This window comes from Lactuca serriola, chromosome 1 (genome assembly GCF_051521515.1).
Source record: "Lactuca serriola cultivar US96UC23 chromosome 1, Lser_US96UC23_V15, whole genome shotgun sequence".
In the NCBI taxonomy this organism is placed as follows: domain Eukaryota; kingdom Viridiplantae; phylum Streptophyta; class Magnoliopsida; order Asterales; family Asteraceae; genus Lactuca; species Lactuca serriola.
This window is the reverse complement of record NC_136408.1, coordinates 48,936,917-48,958,447: the sequence shown is the minus strand read 5'-3', so window position 1 is coordinate 48,958,447 and position 21,531 is coordinate 48,936,917. Positions and strand designations below refer to the sequence as shown.

General features: G+C 34.4%; 2 protein-coding genes across 4 annotated transcripts; one reads left to right on the top strand and one right to left on the bottom strand.

Moving 5' to 3' along the window:
• Window positions 1-15: 15 nt before the first annotated feature.
• On the top strand, window positions 16-1,724 carry LOC145087465 (rRNA-processing protein fcf2-like). Of its 2 annotated transcripts, none has more exons than XM_079025417.1 (6): window positions 16-156; window positions 617-856; window positions 955-1,015; window positions 1,095-1,172; window positions 1,253-1,368; window positions 1,471-1,724. In XM_079025417.1, exons 2-6 carry the CDS (start codon window positions 627-629, stop codon window positions 1,577-1,579), a joined length of 594 nt encoding a protein of 197 aa, XP_078881543.1. In that variant the 5' UTR covers window positions 16-156; window positions 617-626; the 3' UTR covers window positions 1,580-1,724. The 2 variants fall into 2 exon arrangements, with proteins under 2 accessions (XP_078881543.1, XP_078881550.1); XM_079025424.1 differs by having other exon boundaries at window positions 19-156; window positions 626-856.
• A 246-nt stretch (window positions 1,725-1,970) lies between these two features.
• On the bottom strand, window positions 1,971-5,279 carry LOC145087448 (CBL-interacting serine/threonine-protein kinase 1-like). 2 transcript variants are annotated; one of them, XM_079025399.1, is made up of 12 exons: window positions 4,986-5,279; window positions 4,600-4,662; window positions 3,843-3,914; window positions 3,665-3,772; window positions 3,505-3,585; window positions 3,234-3,413; window positions 2,974-3,162; window positions 2,802-2,897; window positions 2,591-2,707; window positions 2,440-2,502; window positions 2,280-2,354; window positions 1,971-2,195 (listed from the first exon to the last, which is right to left on the bottom strand). In XM_079025399.1, exons 1-12 carry the CDS (start codon window positions 5,199-5,201, stop codon window positions 2,115-2,117), a joined length of 1,341 nt encoding a protein of 446 aa, XP_078881525.1. In that variant the 5' UTR covers window positions 5,202-5,279; the 3' UTR covers window positions 1,971-2,114. The 2 variants fall into 2 exon arrangements, with proteins under 2 accessions (XP_078881525.1, XP_078881534.1); XM_079025408.1 differs by having other exon boundaries at window positions 4,615-4,662.
• Between the last annotated feature and the right edge of the window lie 16,252 nt (window positions 5,280-21,531).

The window sequence follows — 21,531 nt, the reverse complement described above, 5'->3', positions numbered from 1 at the left end:
ACACATCTTTTATTTTCATAGTTCGCTAGGTAGTCGCCTCTGTCGTCGCGTATTCACATCCTCTGGCTGTGTATCGTCACTCGCTGCTCGTCGCCGCCTCTATCATCGGATATTGCTCTGCTGCTTACCTCTATCTTTCTTTCTCCCTTGAATCAGGTAACATCCCCGTTTCTCTGAGACTCTGTTTTTCACCTTCAATTCCCCATGATTTGCGAGCCTATTTCAATGTTGACAATCTACATAGCTCAACGCTTAAACCCTAGTTTCATCTATGATTTGCTGATTTAGACGAATTTATGATATTTTTTGCCATTTTGTAACCCTAGTTTCATCTTAGATTTGGCGTGATCTTTTGAATGCTACCAGGTTGCCAGTCTTGATACCCATTCATAACTGATTTTGTTTTTGTTATTTAATTTCTTTTAACACAGCCTGCAGAATCAGATACCCGAGTCTTTCGCGTAACATATTTATTTTGTTCAATTTTTTTCTACCCTTTATATCCGTTACTCTGCAAGACTGAAACCATGACACTGCTGTTATGTTTTTGTCACTTGGATTCCAGACACTAATTGCTACATTGTGGTGAACATTAACAGTTGTGTTTTTCTCATAGGAAAAACAGAATGCCTGAAGATAAGAAAATGATAGGCCTTTCATGGGAACCAAAGCTACCTTCTCTTTCATTTGGTACAAAAAATGGATCCAATCACAAATCTGAAAAGATATCAGAAACTAATCTGGTATATAGACCCAACTCAGAGCTCATTGACGGGCTGTTTGTTCCACCTAATGACCCAAAAAAGGTCAACAAGTTACTAAAGAAGCAAGTCAAAGACACAACAGGAAAGAGTTGGTATGTAGTATTTTCATTTTCTAAGTCAAATCATATAACCCAAGTTTTCTAAGATTCAGACATTGACTTAAAACATGTTTGAAATGTATGTAATGTAGGTTTGACATGCCTGCCCCTACTCTCACACCCGAGTTGAAAAAAGATCTTCAGCTCCTAAAGGTGCCATGACATCTCTTAATAAATAAGATTAAATTGCAAAAAACATAAATGATTCGACTAATTATGATTATGTTTATAGTTGAGAAATGTGATTGATCCCAAGAGGCATTACAAGAAGGGTGACTCCAAATTAAGCACATTCCCAAAGTATTTCCAGGTAATGTTTTGTGAGGCAGGTGGGGGTAGATTAGTCATTAGTGACATAATAATAAATTTAATAATTAAAATGGTGGTTAGGTTGGGACAGTGGTGGAGCCAGTATCAGAATATTTCACTTCTAGACTTACAAAGAGAGAACGGAAGGCAACTTTGGCTGATGAGTTACTTTCTGATCAATCACTCAAGGTTTACAGGTGAGATTAATTTGTTTGATGATATATAATACTATATGATTATGTATGATGTTGAGTGTTTTAGAAGGGGTTTTGTTAAAAGTTGTTGTGCATTAATTACAGGAAAAGGAAGGTTCGAGAGATTGAAGAGAAAAATCAACCTGGCGGGGTTGATAAATGGAAGATTAAAGGTAAAAGTTCATGGAAACGTGCAAAGCAAAGGAGGCATTGAATTGGGAATTATCAATTATGTAGTGAGTGAGAAGAGTATTTATGGAATTTAATCAATTGGTAGAATTATTATATGTTTTGTACTCTGTGGTATGTAATTTGATTAACTCCAATTAATCGTTGAAATATACGAAGTTTCTCCCAAATCTTCCATTGAGAAACACGTCTTAATATCATAACATATTTGTGACTCGATTTCAACTGATAGTTTGGCTTCTCGCTGTTCTTGAATTGATTCAACACCATATGGAGATCTATCTCTACTTTATTTATATTTCTCCATAAGGCTTTGTCCTTCCCTATCAACCACTACTTTCTTCGCCTCTCATTTCCCTCCGTGTATATAATATATAGGCACGTCTTCTCATAATGTAAATTAAATTGGGTGATAATTGGGCCAAATAAGAAGCATAATTAAATATGGTGGGAAACCATCCCTCTAAATATACAAACAATTCACATGATATTTACAGTTCCAAACTAACAAACCTATTTATTGCAAAGACTTAACTATTCATACACTTGTTATGTCCAACCTAAGAAGCTTCCAACAACTTTGTCGTCAATTGCTCCTGACTTGATGAAACCCCAAATTCCTTTAGCAACTTGTCACATAACTGCACACATATACTTCAATTAAGTAAGCATTCAACAAAGAGATTGTGTAAGTCTAGTTTTATGAGAAACAAAGAGTATTATACCTCTCTATATACACTCGCCTCACCACAACTTTTTCTTAGTTCAACCACATACAAACATGGACTTATTTCAAACACCTGTTGCAATCACAAATACGTACACAACAACTTAGACTCTAAAAAGATCTAAAAAAACGATCATAAGGACTTGAAGAGGGCTTACTTCTGCTGTGACTGATAAACGATCCGACTCTCTATTGCCTTTATGTTCTTCTATTACTTTCAACTGAACAAATTTAGTTCACAAAAACACAACTTCTTAATTTCTTCTAATTGTAAGCGGTGAATGTGCACATAGCTATATTCATACTAACCTTTCCATTCCGTTTTTCAACTTTAAATCCCATATGTGTTACTGTGTGCTCAATTCTCTCTAACAATTCCTTTGGTAAAAGAGTGGATGTAAATCTAACCTTCCTCTCTGATACATCCTGTAACAAACCAAACGGTGTTTGTAACTTTGTGTCAAGTATAATAATTTTTTCAAAACTTAGAACAAATTAAAAATCCAATCAAAATCTTTACTTCTTTCTCAAAGAAACCCGATAGATCAAGGCTCCAAGACATTCCAATGAGCTCAAAAGCATTGATATGGGTAGGTGATTCTTGATTTTCTACAGCCTGCAGCAAGAAAATTCAACAACTTGATAAAAAAAAATTAAACTTTTTTCATTAAAAGTAACATTTCATTTCTTACAGTCTCTTGTATCGACAAAACTTCATCTTCATTAGGTTTTGCAGGAGTATAATCTTGTTTAAACCATTCATCTACTTTAATATCTGCCATTGTTATCCTTGTTTTAGGGTTTGGATCAAGAATTCTCTTTATAAGACTCTTTGCTCCTGGACTCATCCATTTATGCATACGCACATCCCCTTTGCAAATCTAGAAATTACAACCCCAAATCATTACAACATTAAAGAATCAATAAAGATTACAACTTTATGCATTTTTACCTTCTGATAAATCACAGCTAGGTTTCTATCATCAAAAGGTAGATACCCTGTAAGCATTGCATACAAGATTACACCACAAGACCAAGTATCTGATGCGCCTCCATCATACCCTCTGTTAGATAACACCTCAGGAGCAACATAGTTAGGACTTCCACATGTTGTATGCAATAACCCATCCTCCTAATCATATATAAAAACCATAAAAAAAAAAAACATAATTATCGTATGTTTTTTATATTTGTTTCAATGTTGAAGTCATAAAGAAACATACCCTAAAATGTTGGGGCAATGCACTAAGGCCAAAGTCAGTTATCTTGATTTTTTCTTTAGCTTCCACAAGCACATTTTCCAGCTGTATTTTTCAAAACATATGTAAGGGTTTGACTAATGCAACATTTTTAGGGTTTGACCAATGTAGATTGGAGTTTGACCTTGAGGTCACGGTGGAAAACACCTTTGTCATGACAGTAACTAACACCATCAATAAGCTGTTGGAATAACTTTCTGGCAGTTGACTCGGGTAACTTTCCCTTTGATACCTATCAGAAAATAAAAATAAAAAAGACTGAAATTGTGACACAAAAGAAAAGAATAATGATTACAGCTTACAATTGTGTCAAATAATTCGCCTCCATTGACGTATTCCAAAACCATATAAATCTTGGTTTTACTGGCTAAAACCTGCATGTGAAAAAGTAAAAAAATGTAATTAATGGAGGTCAAGATTTTATCAGGGAAAAAAAACATAATTCTTTATTTCCATGTGTAATAACAACACACCAAACAATTTTGCACAATGATTCTTCACAATGTGACAACTTGTTTGCAATATAATTGTATATGTGAGGCCCCACTTTTTCTTGAATTATATAAGATGTCTCCTCATAGATGCACTTGGACCCTCTTATCACTTTGTATACTTTGAACTTGAAAATTAACTATACGTAAAGAAAATTTTGGATAACCTTAAAGTTGACATTTAATTATACATAATGTATTATGACATTAACATTCCTAAAACTGAAGTAGAATAAATCAATGGGAAGTACTTGGAGTTGAAATTTTAAACTAAAAAATGAACTTTATTTTGACAATGTGATAACTTACCTGAAAAACATGTTTGGGATCCTATAGTACTTAGACTTTATTTGTAATTGTAAGTTATAATAATTGACATTTGTAATCATTTAGAGCTATCAAAAGACCTAATCTTTTTTGGGTTGCGTAATTGCTCTAAATATGTGGCCCACTTGACCCCAGCTACATGAAGTTTTACGACTTGATTAATTATAAAAAGAAATAAAATGTTTTAGCATTATTTTAATGTATTGCTGAGTTTGAAAGATTAGAGTCTGGAAAAGAAAACCTCGTGTAATCTAACCACGTTAGGATGTTTAAGAAGCTTCAATGCAGAGATCTCCCTCTTTATCTGCATTAAGACAAATCAATGAGCATCGAAAATATCGTTTGACTATTTAAAATTTTTAAAATAATCAAAACATAGATTTTTGATATCGACTGTTGCAGAGCTTTTGATCTTCAGAGAGAATGAGAATGAGAGAGTTATTTTCCACAAAACAGAAAGTAGCATTATGTTGTATAAAGTTCAAACCCGCAATCAACAATGATAGATTAATTGATTGAAACCCATATGAAGATGATTTCAGTAGAACCGATCAAAGAGTGTGAAAACCTTGATGAATTCGGTGGTTTCTGTGAATGTGAAGAAATAGTAAGGGAAAGAATGATGACCTGATCCGATATTTTGAGGTTTATTATGCGGGTTTTATCAATGATCTTGATAGCAAAAGAGTGTTGGGTTTGAATGTCTTTAGCATATTTAACCTTGCCGAAATTCCCTTCACCAAGAGTTGCTCCAATCTCGTATTTCCCCAATCTCAGTTGCATTGCATCTTCTTCTTCTCGTGTATTCTTCTTGTTCTTCTTCTGATTCACAGCAAATACCATTCTTCTCTAATATGAAGTATGAAGAAGAGGGTTGGGATATGTTTACTTATATAGTTATAGTGAAACACGGAAGAGAACCACCCCTTCAGCCTTCCCTTCCCCTTTCTTAAATATATCCTTCTTTTTTCTTTTCTTTTTAAAAAAAGACGATTGCAATAACTTTGACTCTTTTTTTAAAAGATTTGTAAGATGATTATATTTTGATCCTTTTTAATAAGTATAATCTTTACAAAATATCTCTAAATATTATTAAAAGAAAACCTTTAATTCTAAACTAAAGAAATCATGACCATTGATTGCATTTCAATCATATTTTTTCCACCTTTGGATTATTTGATGACATCATCTTTGTCAACTCATTTATTTTTGTCAATAGATTTTATAAAACGTATATTACGTTTTAAATTAGAATTCCATTAATGACACTTAAATCTCACCAAAAATAAAATGAATTAAATTAGGAATTGTATTAATGATAATTAAATATCACCAAAAATAAAATGAATTAAATTAGGAATTCTATTAATGACAATTAAGTGTCACAACAAATAAATTACAAAAATACCCCGTCTCCCTCAATTCTTTACATAATATATCTAACTTAAGTTTTGTAGTGGAGAAGAAAATTGAGGAAAACAGATTGTTTTGATTTTTACTTAACGATTTAGATTTGTAGTTGAACGACTGAAATTATAAATACATCAGATAAATGTAAGAAAACAAGTAACTCAAATTCCACTTGACAACTTTTTAGTCATCTCATATATGCTTATTTCTTGATAACTAATATTTGTACTATTTATCGATATTTATGCTAAAGTTGTGACAACATTAAAATGATTGTTACTCAAGTTGCTTTATTTTTTTTTAGATTTCTTGTAGGTCGAAATTGGAGTTGACAAACAACAAGAATGGTCGAATTCATTTGGGTTCTTGTGAACGTAAGTAAAATATATTTTGATTTTTATGTTATGAGGGTGTCAAATTTTGTGGTAGAAAATTAATTGTCACAGTTGTGTTATTTAGAAATTTGAATCGGATCTTTCTATGAGATTCCCCATTTTTTTCATACTTTTGACGAATTGTTCAATAAGTTAAGCAATCAAATTATAAATGATAGACTCATACACAATGTACGTCATATCCTTTGCTTTTGGTTGTTAAAATCACAAATTTGTTTGTTTGTTTGTTTGTTTGTTTTTTTTTTTTGATGTGTTAGGATTTAAGACATTGATTTGGATACTTGGAAATTTTGTTTGGTCTACCTGTCTACTACATGTTTGATGAAATGCTTAAGGGAACAATATTGGGATAAACTTGTGGCCCGGTTTAAATTACTTTAAAAATATATTGGTTTAAATTACTTAAAAAATATACTTGTCGATTTTTGTTGTCCTTCACGGTTTAAATTTGTATGTTTCTTCTTAAAGTTTCATGTTTCATCCATAATAGTTCTTTGTTTATGTTTTAGTTATAATGTCTTCTTTGACCCTTGATCACATTGGTTAGTTTCTCATACTAAGTTTTATTTGAAAATTATATTTAATTGCAAGTTATTACACTATCTAATACCCTAATAATCTCTAACATTTGTATAAGATGATGACAATTATTATTTTTTATTGCAACTTCTCTTCATATTGATTATCGGATGTGGTTTGAGTTATGGAATGTTGCGACTGAGGGGATTCCACATTGTGGGGCGTTGGAATTCATTACAGAAGGAGGCATGATTTATATACTTTATTGGGTATTGATGGAAACGTTTAATTCTTGCTCATGTAAATCGATAAATATTTTACAATATGTTCTTTTAACCTTATATTAGGATCTTTTTTGGAAAAAAAATTGCTTTTAATATTAACCTTTGAAAAAAAGGTTCATATATAGCATCATACTCTTAAAAATGACTTTTTTTTTGATTATTTTTGGTTGATATGGAAAGTTATATTTTTTGTATATTGAAGCTCATTTAAACGATTGTTTTCTGGAATAAAAATCATTAATAGCATTAAACTTTGCAAAAAAGTTCATTAATAGCATCGTAGTTTCAAAAAATGACTTTTCCATATCTAGAACAATTTTTTTTCTACATTAAAGCTAATTAATAGGATTTTTTTGAAAACATTTTATTAATGGAAAGTACATTTTCATTTTCTTTTACGTAATAAACCATTTATGTAAAAAAAAACATTTCAAATATGGACCATTTGTGTACTTTTGTTCACATGTGAACCATTTATGTAATATATAAATTTAATTGTTAATTAGTAGGTCATTAATATGACAATTTTCTAGGGAAAATTTGTTTTTAGTATTAAAATTTGCAAAAAAAAAAAAAAAAAAAAGTAGAATGATAACAATATATTAATTTATTTTGTGTGTGTGTGTGTGTGTGTGTGTATATATATATATATATATATATATATATATATATATATATATATAACTTATGAGTTCAAATTGTATCCATCATTTATCTATCCTTTGAAAATCATCTTGATGATCAATCATATTTTCAAGATAAAGCTATTTTGGTCCCTACAAATGAAGAATTTGATGCTACCAATGACTACATTCTAGGATTGATGAAAGATGAAGGGAAAACATATGAGTTCAAATTCTTTATGTGATACAGAGTTACTAGGTTTTTTTTAGGAATCAATTTACTCTTCGGTTGTGTTGGACATCTAGAATTTTCAACCATAAACTTAGACTAAAAGTAGGTGTTCCTGTCATATTACTTTGTAATATCGACCAAACCAAAGGACTATGCAATTGTACTAGATTATAGATTGTTAGGCTTGGAAGAAACGTCATTGAAGCCTGAATCATATATGATAGATTCTTTATGGAGACTATTTATATACCTTGCATGAATTTAACTCCGTCCAATGAAAGAATCTTATTCTGTTTTCAGCGGAGGCAATTCCCTATAGTAGTTTATTTTGTTATCGCCACTAATAAAAATCAATGACAATAATTATCAAATGTTGGATTATACGTGCATAAGCTTGTCTTCACTCATTTTCAGTTATATATTTTTTGTTTCTCGCGTCACAAGTGAAAAGAGATTGAAGGTACTCATATATTACGAGGAAGGTTATCCAACTAATAAAACAAAAAGTTATGCTTACAAAGAGGTCCTTCAATTATTATAGATATTCAAGTGTTTCTTTGTTTTTTTTTTTCAAACATTTAAATGTTAGCAGTAATGCTAAGTCTGTTTATGTTACTTTATTTTTTTATAGTGTCAACTTTTTTATATATTTACATTTACATTTTTATATGTTCCCCGCGTTATACGCGGGGTCATAATCTAGTTTTATTTAATAAATCAGAGTACCATTGTTATAATATATTTTGTTCAAGTTTTTCGTACTAACTATGTATAAAATAATTTAAAAAAAGGCAATAATATTTTCGATCTGTTTGACATTAACTGAGGATTTGTTTCTTTTTTATAAGTTTTGTATGTACAAAATAACCAAATTGTGATAATGTATGTACAATGTCATATACACAAAGTTTTTTTTTCTTTGTAGATAGAATAAACTATCAAAAATAAAACTAAATTATTATTTTACCCTTATGGTTAATAAATTTTTTATAATATCTATCAATTTAGCAACTAAACAAAAAAAGACATCAAGTCACATAACATTTCAAATAAAAAAAAGTATTATAAAAGAAAAAGAAAAAAACTAATCGACCAACATCAAGACTTGCATTAGTAGTTGTGAATACTTCATTTGGTTAGCATCCTATAGCTAACTTATTTTTGGAACTATTTTAAGTTGTTATGTTTAAAAAACTAAATCAAAAAACTTCTAGCGGTATCAAATCTTGTCATTCCTCATTGAGGTTGCGGGTTAAAGTCCCGTCAGGTAAGTGGATTTATGAATAGTTTATAAGAATATAATAGATTTGTCATTAAAAAAAGTAGCTTATAAGCTAATTTTTTAAAAAGCTATTTAAACTAGCGTTTAAACAAGGTTATTAATTCTTTTTAATTCCCTCAAATATATCATTTGTTAATAATAATAAAAAAACTCAATTTTCTCCAATAATTTACAATAATGTATGCTTATTTAAACTCCAATCTTCCATTTATTTGAAATATCTTTCAGCCAAATCATTAGAATATTATCGTAAACGCAAACACACACATATGCAACATATAATCCAAAAGAAATCCAAACAAAAAACTAATGTATACTTTAAGAGTTCAAAATCCGAATAGAAGAGGGTTGGTGAATCAAGAACCGGGAAGAGGGATCACAAACAAAATAGAGGACCAATATGGCGAATCAGTAAACATAGGTGCTTCAATTACAAAATCGGGAGTAATGGCCTAGGAAAAATGTCGCTATATCACAATCAATTATTGTTATTTACCCGGTTTAGTCATTAAACTATTTTCTTTTGCCCTATCACTATACCTACAAGTTACATATTAATTAAGTCATTTTCATTAATTTTAACAGATTACAGTTATCGAGCCTATGTGGCTGGTTGACTTGTACCACTGTAACATCCCAAAATTCAAGACCAAAAATTTCATTTTAATTAAGTTATTATACAACCAACAGTATAAAAACATCCATAATAATATCTCATGTCAAAACCAAAGTGTTAGTAATCAAAACATATTATCATAAAATAATATCAGAGTGTAATCCCAAAGATCTCATGTGCGAAAAAACATAGTGTGATGCGTTGCGATCAAGCCGACTCCTTTCCTTTGAAAACGAGTACCTGAAACCAAAACTGTAAACCGTAATCACAAAGCTTAATGAGTTCCCCCATCATACCACATACCATACAATAACATACTGCCAGACGATTCTAGGGTGCCTAACCTACCCATGTCAAAGCATTATGGGGTGCTCGACCTACCCTGCCAGGAAATTCTAGGGTGCCTGACCTACCCATGTCATGTCATTTTGGGGTGCTCGACCTACCCTCCGGATCATCTGAACCGGATACGGGGACTATTTCACCCCTACTACTATTACCATATAATAATATATCATAAACATACTGTCAGGTAATTCCGGGGTGCCTAACCTACCCATCGATCCTTACAACCGAACACGGGGACTACTCCCCCTACTACCACTATCACACAACATCATATCATGCTAGCACATATAACATATCAGGTAGTAGCAAACCTAGATAATTATCATAAAGACAATCATCTAATCAAACAACTCCTACTAGTGGGCCGACATTGTGGCTATAGACCTACTTCTACTGGAAGGTAACTCACCTCACACTGCTGAAGTCCCGTAGACAAAACTCTAGCTAGTGGATTACAGGTTCTCGAACTATCAATCATCAAATAACACCCAATCAGCAATTAGGTACCAACACAAAAATCATAAGTCCATCATTGGGGTAAAAGACTGTTTTACCTATATCTTAGCTTGATTCAAGTTAAACTATGGATTAAAGCCCAACATATGGCCCAATTTTCCAAATTGAGCCCAAACCTTACATGGTCTTATTCTAAGGCCCAATCATTTATTCCATTCCAAACATTCGACATTCTAATGGCCCAATATTATATAATCGTGAAGGGCCAATTATGACCCACCTATGGCCTAATTTTCCAAATTGGGCGCAACCCCTCATATGGGCCTTACCCCAAAGCCCATCCAATTATTCTAGTCCATATGATTGTTCTTGAATGGCCCATTATTATCCTGGTCACCAAAGCCCAATGGAAAGGCCCAACACAAAGCCAAAGTGAAATTAGGGTTTTACATAAAATGACAATTAGGGTTAAGTGTTTCCCACTTAACCCATTAAGGAATTAATCTATTAAGTCCATCACTCTACTAGATAAGTCATATGGTGTGATTAGGTGTAATTCACAATTCCATTCCAATGGCCCAAATGTGGGTCCCGATAAGTCCAAGGCCCATATATCCAAAATTAGGGTTTTCTAAACCCTAATTAGGGTTTCCAACCCAATCATAGCCTAATGGGCCCAAAAGTTAAGTCCTTAGATCCATTAGGGTTCATTAGGCCTATTAGGGTTTCACTAGGCCCATTAGGGTTTCGCTAGTCGGGCACCACCCACTACCACCTCGGGTAGTGGTGGTCAATGACGGCTCATAGCGGCGGCCACCACCTCACGATGGTGGTTAGGGTTTCTAGTCCATTTTTGTCCAAGCATCCAAAAAGCAACTACATGCAAGCAAAAGCACACCGCCACCCAACACGACGGTTGTGTTGGGTTTTGAGCATTCTAACACTCCTAAGTGTACATGCAACCCTAAATACCTTGGATCTATGTTTTATCTATTATACATGCAAATAAGAACTTCCAAGGTATTATCCTAATCTAGCATACAAAACAATAACTATAGCAAGATAGAATACATACCTCTTTGATGTAGAAAGTCTTCATGAAGCTTGAGTGCCTAGTGCCCCAAGTGTGACACCTCAAATGGAATCACAATCATCAAAACACTTGGAATGACTTGAGAGAATTCTACACTCATCAAAATCGGCTAGCCCTTTCACTTCACACACTAGTCGCCGATTTGGTCAAGAATAAGATGCTTATATAGTTAGGGTTACACCATGTAAACCCTAATTGACATGGCCTTTCATTTCCATGATCCATGGGTACAAATACACCATGGAGTATCCATGGACCATCCTATGGGTTTTAGCCCAACTTGATTATCCATGGAGCATTAGCCCACTATACAAGTATGGATGATTTACACAATCAACCCATATATTTAATTAGTCTTCTTTTGATCACTTAATTAATCCTAGATTAATTCTTGATCAATACTAATTAAATAATTTTATTATTCTTATTATTAATATACTAGAACTTATAATATATTAATAACCATAAGTGTCTTATTTCTCTCATTATAGTCTATCCAAGTGCATGATGGTATGCAACCCAAATGGACCATGCCGGGTCGGGTCAAGTCTTACCAATTATAGTTATGGACTTAGACATTAATCCAACAGTCTCCCACTTGGATAAGTCTAAAACTATTATTGCGTATGACTTCATAAACCAACTGGCAATCGTAGCTCTCAAAAGCTTCTGTCGAACTCTGACCTTGTAGATGAACTCTGACCTTTGTCAATGACTTGTCCATTAGATAAGGGATCATATATTCCTCCATTCTAGATATCATATGGACTGAGACATGGATTATAATCATTCTCTCTGTCCATTTGTTGTTTCCCGATTTCCGATTTATGATGACTGACTAATTGAACAAATCAAATCAGTCCTGGCCCGGCCGAGCACTTCCATTTGTCATCATCAAATCATCGAGGGGCCCACAGATATCACTTTTATCCCGAAGGTAAAAGGAATGGATAAACTTCGACTCATATGGCTTGTTCTACTACTTGTTGAATCATACACAAAGGCACGTTTTATAGCACCGAGTTACCAAATGCGTTTTCGTGCTATCAATGTACTATCAACTCATAGTAACAACTCATATCACTAGGTTTGAAGAATATAAGATATTATCGTCTCATGATCACTCGTGATAAAATCCATGAAGTGATTCCAATGAGCGCGGGTTGAATCCAATACTCAGAACTTATGAACACTCATGATTGTTGTAGCCTTGTCCAACACCTTAGACCTCTACAACCCATCATGACAGTCTTAATTCATATCTACTTCCAACATATGACCGACTGTGGATAGTTTGAATAACTTAGTCATTCCAGAAGAATAACCCAGTTTATTCGGGAAGTCAAAACATGTAAAGTGAAACACAATAATAATAGAATCCAATATGGTATCAAAACCTATCACCATATGATTACACATTATTCATTGTATACTGTTTCAGCTATCAACTTTATTCTTGAATTTAAAACAATAGTTGTCCCATGCTCCAAGCATGTGCACTATGTTTTCTAAACACTAGTCATGCCACACACCAAGTATGCATACTATGTTTGTCTATGATCTTTACTTTGTGAACTAGATCAATTGAACATAACTTCACTGATTCTCTTTTCACACTCCCAAATCCTTACCGCAAATGCAAGAATTCCAAATTCATGCCATTTACTGAAATCTGTTAGATTCTAAACTTATATGCATTGATCCTCTTGTAATGATTATGCACAAAGTCATAAAGACTTGACAACAAACATTACAGAGCATTCCAAAGGAGATCAACTTCTTGGAAACATCCTTCTTGCATTAAGTTTCCTTAATCTTACACAGATTTGAAAATCCTAACTTTGAAACATTTCCAGATTCCATTTTGACCATCACTTCTGAACAAGAGTTGCCTCTTTACAGACTATGTCAATATGGTCCTTCCAGAATTATCACTATACTTCCAACTGTCCTTGAGCAAGCAATCTTTGGTAAACCTTAGATTGTCCTCGACAATTGTTTAATCCTTTTAGTCATATCCAGTTCTAAACCTTTTCCCTTCTTAATGCCCCAGGCATTTGGAAAATTTTAGAAAGGATGATTATAGCACATGTAATCGATCCTATATCCGAAGCGTATGGGACACGATTCATGATGTCTCACATAAAGACTAAACCGGTCTTTTGCTATAATATGTCCATTTTTATTTGCCAAGTTCTCATAATTCAGATTATGAAAAGGGATGCCGTAATCATAATCGAATTTCAGAACGCAAATAATGGACTCATATACAAAATTTCCTTATGTTGAGCCATTCCAACATGAAATTCATATATATCCTTGACTAAATGATTAAAACCTCACGATCTAAGCTTATAGATTTGAGATGAAGTATAATTTCCTCTCCCTTAATTATAGCAAAACAACTCTTTCCCAATTGAAACTTTTGTTTTCTATAATTAACATTGCTAACTTGCAATACTTATCATAATTATCATGCTCCCACTAACATGATGATTATTAGCATATCACTTATGCTCCCACTAGCTTTGACATGTACTCAGAAATCAGCTGGACTTCTAGAAATCAATACTTCATTGACTTTCTTACCAAAGTTCATATTTCTGATGCTAGATTGTTTTGATAAAGTTGTATCAAAATCATACACCTTCCCTTAGATAGCACACTTGTGAGTCTAAACAATTATGAAGAGGTATGCCGTAATCATAATGGTTAGACCTTTTTGCCACTTCTCACAAGTCCATATTAGTGTGCCGGTTAACCACACGCGCTCCACTAACGACTTTGAGAATGCAAATATCACAATTGCTATCTAGCTAAAATCTACTTAGTGAAAGTGTTTCCTCACCATCATTTTCATGAATCGGAGAGAAACCTTATGACACTTAGATTTACTGGTGTATGTGTTCTTATCCATGTGAATTGTCAAAATCATAGTCACAAGACAAGGATAATGACAAATCCAAACTCATATGGACTGAACTCAATCTTAATTTCTTGCCACCTGGCAGCTCAAGGGCCTACCATTGCTTCCAAGTTGTTGTGCAACCAATTGAGAACTCTAAGAACTCATATGCATAGCCAACTTACTGGAATGGGCACAGAATATGTCGACACGATAGATTGTAAACCTCAAATCGTGTGCTAGTGAAGAACTTCAGGTTTTATTCTTGATTAGTTCTTGAGACTTTCAAGACCTTTAAGACTCCCACTGTCCTCTTGACCTATAAGACTCCCTTGTCAAATATCCAAGAGATAGTGTGGATTCTAATCAAGACAAACACTTCACACAATTGGCCTAAGTTGGTCTTTGTTTTATCCAAAATATCACAACTTACCAATTTCAAATGTACAAGAGTAGAAAACTTTTACTCTTACATTTTGACAAGTGTTTTAAACCTTCTTTAAGACATGTCACTCAAATTACAATCTTGGAGTATGACTCTAAGACTTGCAGTATGACTCATCTTCTTGATTTAACCATTTCAACAATTCAAGATCCCTCTTCTTAGTCATAAGAATGCACTAAGACTTCCTTAGAGAACTAATTGTGCTATGGTTTCTTAATCATTAAGATGATCACAAAAACTGATACTAAAGTACTCTCCCATCTTTCCAGATTTGAGAAACTTTTATCCTTCTGCCTAATTTGATTCTTCTTATTCGCTCTGTCATACATTGGAACCTTTTTCCCAATGTCTCAGAGTTACACTTAAGCTTGTAAGTATAATCATATTTACTGAACTTTAGTAAACTATGACGAATAGTCTTATCAATCTTTTGTGGTGGACTTAACCAGTGCACAAGACTATGTACTCGATCCCTTAGTCCATTACTTGACTCACACATCCATGTGAATAAGTAATTAGTCTTAATTTTCCAAAACTTGAAAGTTCTCATTCATCATGCTATACAACTTGCATGATTCCAAGTTCCGGTCCAATTGAAACTTGGGTGATGAGAATCTTTCCTTATTTGGTAAATCTAGACATTACCACAAATGAAAGAATCAATTTCATATTTCCACTCTTGCTCTTAATGGAATCATATAAGCAACAATTTTTCCTCAAATGCCATTGTAAGGATATTTTAAAATAAATAAAATCAAAAATTTTCTTTTATTTTAAAACTTTGCGGAAAAAAACTTATCCTTACAATCCATATGAAAACTTGTTGTTATCTATTCCTAAGCAATATCTCATAACTCCTGAGAAGTAGCTCAAGAATCCGATCTTCAAACTATGCGATAGAAATCCATCTACGCCATCAGATTCAACATATTCTTTCTTTAAGTTTCTTCACTTTTCTTTCATTCTTAAAACATCACCATGTGACCCAGTCACATCATGTATCAAGAATCTCAGAATAGAAACTTAACAGAGTTAGATAGTGGAATTTACCTGAAGTAGAGTCAAACTTATTGACTTTAACATCCTTAGGTAAATTTTGGCAGCTTCGCAACCAATGCCCCTTTCTTTGGCAATACAAACATATGGACCCTTTGATAATGGTACACAGGACTATCACAGACTTAGTTTTTCTCTTTACCATTTGGTCAACCGAGTTGACTATGGCCGATCCCTTTCCATTGGGAAGAGAATGCTTTTCTGGATTTCCTGTGTCACTATTGTCAATGTCCATAAAGTTTTTAGGAAGTTGATCTTAGCAAACAGATAAGATCATTAAGGGTCTTGTCATAGTCTGTTTCATAGGTGTCCTAAAGGAACTCACTATGTGACTTAGAAAGTGATTGAACCACCAACTTTCTCAAGACTTTGACACCCAACTCTCTCGGCTTGTCAATATGTGACTACATCTCCAAGATGTGATCACACCTAGACCTTGCCTTGCCAATAGGGCTTGAGTGACCTTAAACTTTTCAAGAACTTGTGGGTTAGGGAGAATAATTGGAGGAGGAGAAAGAAGTATGATATCCATGGGACATCATCCTCATTAGGAAACCTTGTTTCAAGAGATTTGGGAAGATCATAGGTGTCTAAACTAGACATCTTTTGGGAGATATTCAAGATAGTTGATTTTAAGTCCTTAATATGACACCCAATATGAAATATTAAGGCTAGAACCCAACAAACTATTTTATAACTTAGAAGAGGTATGCCGTAATCCAAGCTATAAAATATTTGAAGGTAAGTGAATGACGATTCACCAATTTCCACCAAGATAAACGAAATGTATTATTAGGTTTTAATTGGTTTTGAAACTCCTAGATCTTTGAGATTCATTGAACTTTTCAAAGGCATGTTTCAATCTCGAGTGTGCCCTCCAAGTTTTGTGACTGGGATGACGAGGATCACAAAACGAGGTGTGAAGTAACCATGCAAATCACTTGGTACCCTTAATAAATTACCCCTCAATCGATGTGCCGGTTAACCACACACGCTCCATCGATACTATGATAAATATTAAGTCACCCTTTACCTACCTTGTTAAGTCCAAGTTAGTATGCCGGTTAACCACACACGCTCCACTAACGACTTAAACAAAGTGCAAAGTGTAATTTCATGGATTAGCACCTTATTCACATTTTTCCTAAGTAACTAAGATTGGGTATTATTAAGAGTTTAGTTACTTAGTATTATCATTAATACTTTTAATGAAGGGAGAATTCTAGTCCTGTCAAACCCGTTCGGCTAACGACCCTCCACCAGTCAAGCAAGCGGTGGGTGAGAGTGGACACCCATTAAGTTGCCATTTTATAGGCAACAACCTTATACCCACCTTATAGACCGGCTTCGTGAATGAGGCGTACTAGTGGTAAGACTGACTTTACTCTTATACATATATATATTATTAACTTATAATATTATAAAGTATAAGGGTTGAATTTTAACTTTTAAAATTCTAAGGGCTAACTTGGAATTAAAGTATTCATACTTGAAAACTTTTCAAATTCCAAAACTTGAGGGCAAGTTTTGAAACTATTCAAAACTAATTAATTCCATAACTTATGTGTTTAAAGTAGTTTTAATCCAAAAACTCTTCAAGTTCCATAACTTGAGGACAAGTTATGGAAGACTTTAAACTAATAAAAGAACTAACTTTTTCTTTATTTTATAACTTATGGATTTAATTATGGTTACATATTTTTCTTTAATGAAGTGACTCTTGAACTTCCATAACTTGAGGACAAGTTATGGAGTCATAAAAAGTTATTCAATGACACAAGACTCTTCATTTTGTAACCATTGCCAACTATTATGAGTTTTATGAGTCTTTAATGTGACTCTTCATGTAACTTGAGGACAAGTTACACAAACACATTTTATACTCAACTCTTAGATTAAAATGGATTGAAAACAACTATTTCAATTAACTTTTCTATTAATCTAAGCAACTCATAAGAACAAGATAATTCAAATTAAACTTTTTCATGTAATTAGTCTAAACCTTAAACTAATACAAAACATGAATCTATTGACAATTATCTTTGAAAATGGATTAGCATGAACATTACCACAACAAAAAACAAGTTTCTAAGTTCAAAAACAACTTAGGGTAATGTTCCTAGTCCATTTCTAGCCAAAAACGTCGAATATATGCTGTCTGGGGCTCCTACTCGGTGAGTGCATGAACCTACTCGGCGAGTAGGATGATTTTACTCATGGACTCGGCGAGTTCATCAGTGGACTCGGCGAGTCCAGTGCCCAGAAAGCCAGAAAATCGAGTGTTTCAGCATTTTTCAGCAATTTGCATCAAGTATAAGAGAAAGCAAGCCTAGGCTCTGATACCACTGTTGGGTTTTGAGCATTCTAACACTCCTAAGTGTACATGCAACCCTAAATACCTTGGATCTATGTTTTATCTATTATACATGCAAATAAGAACTTCCAAGGTATTATCCTAATCTAGCATACAAAACAATAACTATAGCAAGATAGAATACATACCTCTTTGATGTAGAAAGTCTTCATGAAGCTTGAGTGCCTAGTGCCCCAAGTGTGACACCTCAAATGGAATCACAATCATCAAAACACTTGGAATGACTTGAGAGAATTCTACACTCATCAAAATCGGCTAGCCCTTTCACTTCACACACTAGTCGCCGATTTGGTCAAGAATAAGATGCTTATATAGTTAGGGTTACACCATGTAAACCCTAATTGACATGGCCTTTCATTTCCATGATCCATGGGTACAAATACACCATGGAGCATCCATGGACCATCCTATGGGTTTTAGCCCAACTTGATTATCCATGGAGCATTAGCCCACTATACAAGTATGGATGATTTACACAATCAACCCATATATTTAATTAGTCTTCTTTTGATCACTTAATTAATCCTAGATTAATTCTTGATCAATACTAATTAAATAATCTTATTATTCTTATTATTAATATACTAGAACTTATAATATATTAATAACCATAAGTGTCTTATTTCTCTCATTATAGTCTATCCAAGTGCATGATGGTATGCAACCCAAATGGACCATGCCGGGTCGGGTCAAGTCTTACCAATTATAGTTATGGACTTAGACATTAATCCAACAGGTTGGTGGTGGTAGGAGGCGGCAGCCACCACCCTACGGTGGTGGTTTCGAATTTCTTTTCATTATTCTACTTTCTAATTACATTTTACAAAGCTTTAATCCCAAAAATAAACACACACATAGCAACCTTGTGGTGGCCGGCGGTGGCGCATGGTGGCAGCCACCACCTCACGGTGGTGGTGGTGGCTTTTCTTGTGAACTCCGGCCAAGCCACACTACCCACGACGTATGATATTCACTCTAGTGGCAGAAACACACATACACATCCTTTTGCTCGGACAAATAAAACCAACACCCACTGTTGGTGGGTGGCGACGACAATAATCACGAGATGACAACAACAGCAACGACAGTTAAAGGCGGTTGTGCGATGGTAGCCACCACCTCAAGGTGGTGGCGGTGGTTTCATTTGGTTCCCGGTCAGACAACCACGATAGGAATGACGACAACAACATATCCCGGTGGTTTTTCTGACTTTGGCATCGATGGCGGCGGCTGGAGGTCACTAGCAACGACAGCATAAAACAGAAGAAGAAGAAGAAGGCCTCCGATCTTGGTCCTCGTCATCTCCGGCCACGAAAGGGACGAGGCATTACTCGCAACAGTGGCATGGCCTCGGCTGCTAATGGTGGTTGGCTAGAGAACGGAAGTAAATGGGTGATGCGGCGGCTGGAAGAGGGAGGCATAAGTAGGGGTGCAAACAAGCCGAGCCAAGCCCGCGCCTGGTCAGGCTCGGCTCGGGCTCGTTTAAGTTATACGAGGCTCGAGCTCGAGCTCGGCTCGATTCGCGATTCTTGTATTGAGCTCGACTCGGGCTCGGGCTCGACTCGTTTTTTGTCTGACGTGTCTAAGTAAGCTTAAGCTCGGCTTGAGCTCGTTAAGAAGCTCGTTTACTAATACCCTAAATCCCTAATCCCTAAATATGTTTTTATTTTAATATATAAAAATAATAATAAATTATATTATATAAAGGCTCGTTTAGGCTCGCGAGCCTAATCGAGCTTAGTGACATGGGCTCGAGCTCGAGCTCGTTTAATAGACGAGCTTAATATTAAGCTCGAGCTCGGCTCGGGCTCGGTTAAAATCGATTTCGAGTCGAGCTTTTAACGATCCAATCCCGGGTAGCTCACGAGTAGCTTGGCTCGTTTGCACCCCTAGGCATAAGGGTGGCGGTTGTCTCTTTTTAGGGTTAGGGTTTACCGGGGTGACGGGTTATATACCCCGATCCCCATAAACTTGTTGCCATAATGACGCAAATGACCCCTCCCTTCAAAAATATTTTCGAAACTAACCCAGAATTTACCATTTAAACCCTCAACATTAAAATCCATTACAATTTAGGTACAAAATTTACCAATTACATCCCTGCTTCCATAATTCCTCTCAAATTCGATCCCTAATTTATCAAATAGCCCCTTAGCCTCCAAAAATCTCTTCAAATGAAGTCTCATAAATTACCATTTAGTCCTTGCCTTTAATAATACTTACAAATTAAGTCCAGATTTTTCATTTTAATCCCTGCCTTCTAAAATTAAGACATTTAACTCCTCGAGACCAACACCATGCTATATAATTATTAATTTTTAGGGCTACTATTCATTCATTAATTTGTTTATTTATTTATTAAATAAACGGGGTGTTACAACCACTATGGCCATATCATATTTTTTTTTCTTTGGAAAAGTATCATTGTAGCACAATCAACTATTGTCATTTAAGCGATTTGATGACTACTTTTTTTTGCGCAATAGGTCATTAAACTTAGTAGTTACTTATCAGTTAAGTCACTATTGTTAATTTTTAATGGATCACCAGTTACCGAGCATGCATGGAAATATGACATGCCGATGGAGCTTATGTGGCAGTGGACCACACCGTTTTTATATCATTAAACAAAAATATATGTTACATATTCAACCCATCATTATATACATTACCATATTCCAGAAATGTTCAAAATCAATTTTTGGAAAAACAAGTTCTGCAAACCGGAACCTAAGTCTCACAATCAGATCACGACAATAATATCAATGTTGAGAGGAATCGGGTTTTGGCTTACACCTTTGACGTAGACGATGTCGGAGCTGAATCGTCCCTTTGGCTATTAAATCAGAGCTGAAATTGACATGTACAAGGGTTTCTACAAAGGGCAACAATGTATTTCTAGAGAAGGAAGAAGAGAGAAAGACATCTTCGGTTATGTTGGTAAAGGCGACAACGTACTTCTTTCCTGCAAATGACAAGAAAGATGTCTCCATTTTTGTACCACCAGTTAGAAGGGAATAATAGACAAAATGAACTAGGGAAGTGTTGTTGGTCCAAATCCTATTGAATGCCTCGTTCATGAGAAAGAGAAGAATATTAGGATTATGTGGGCGGAGCCTGGTCTAATGAATATTA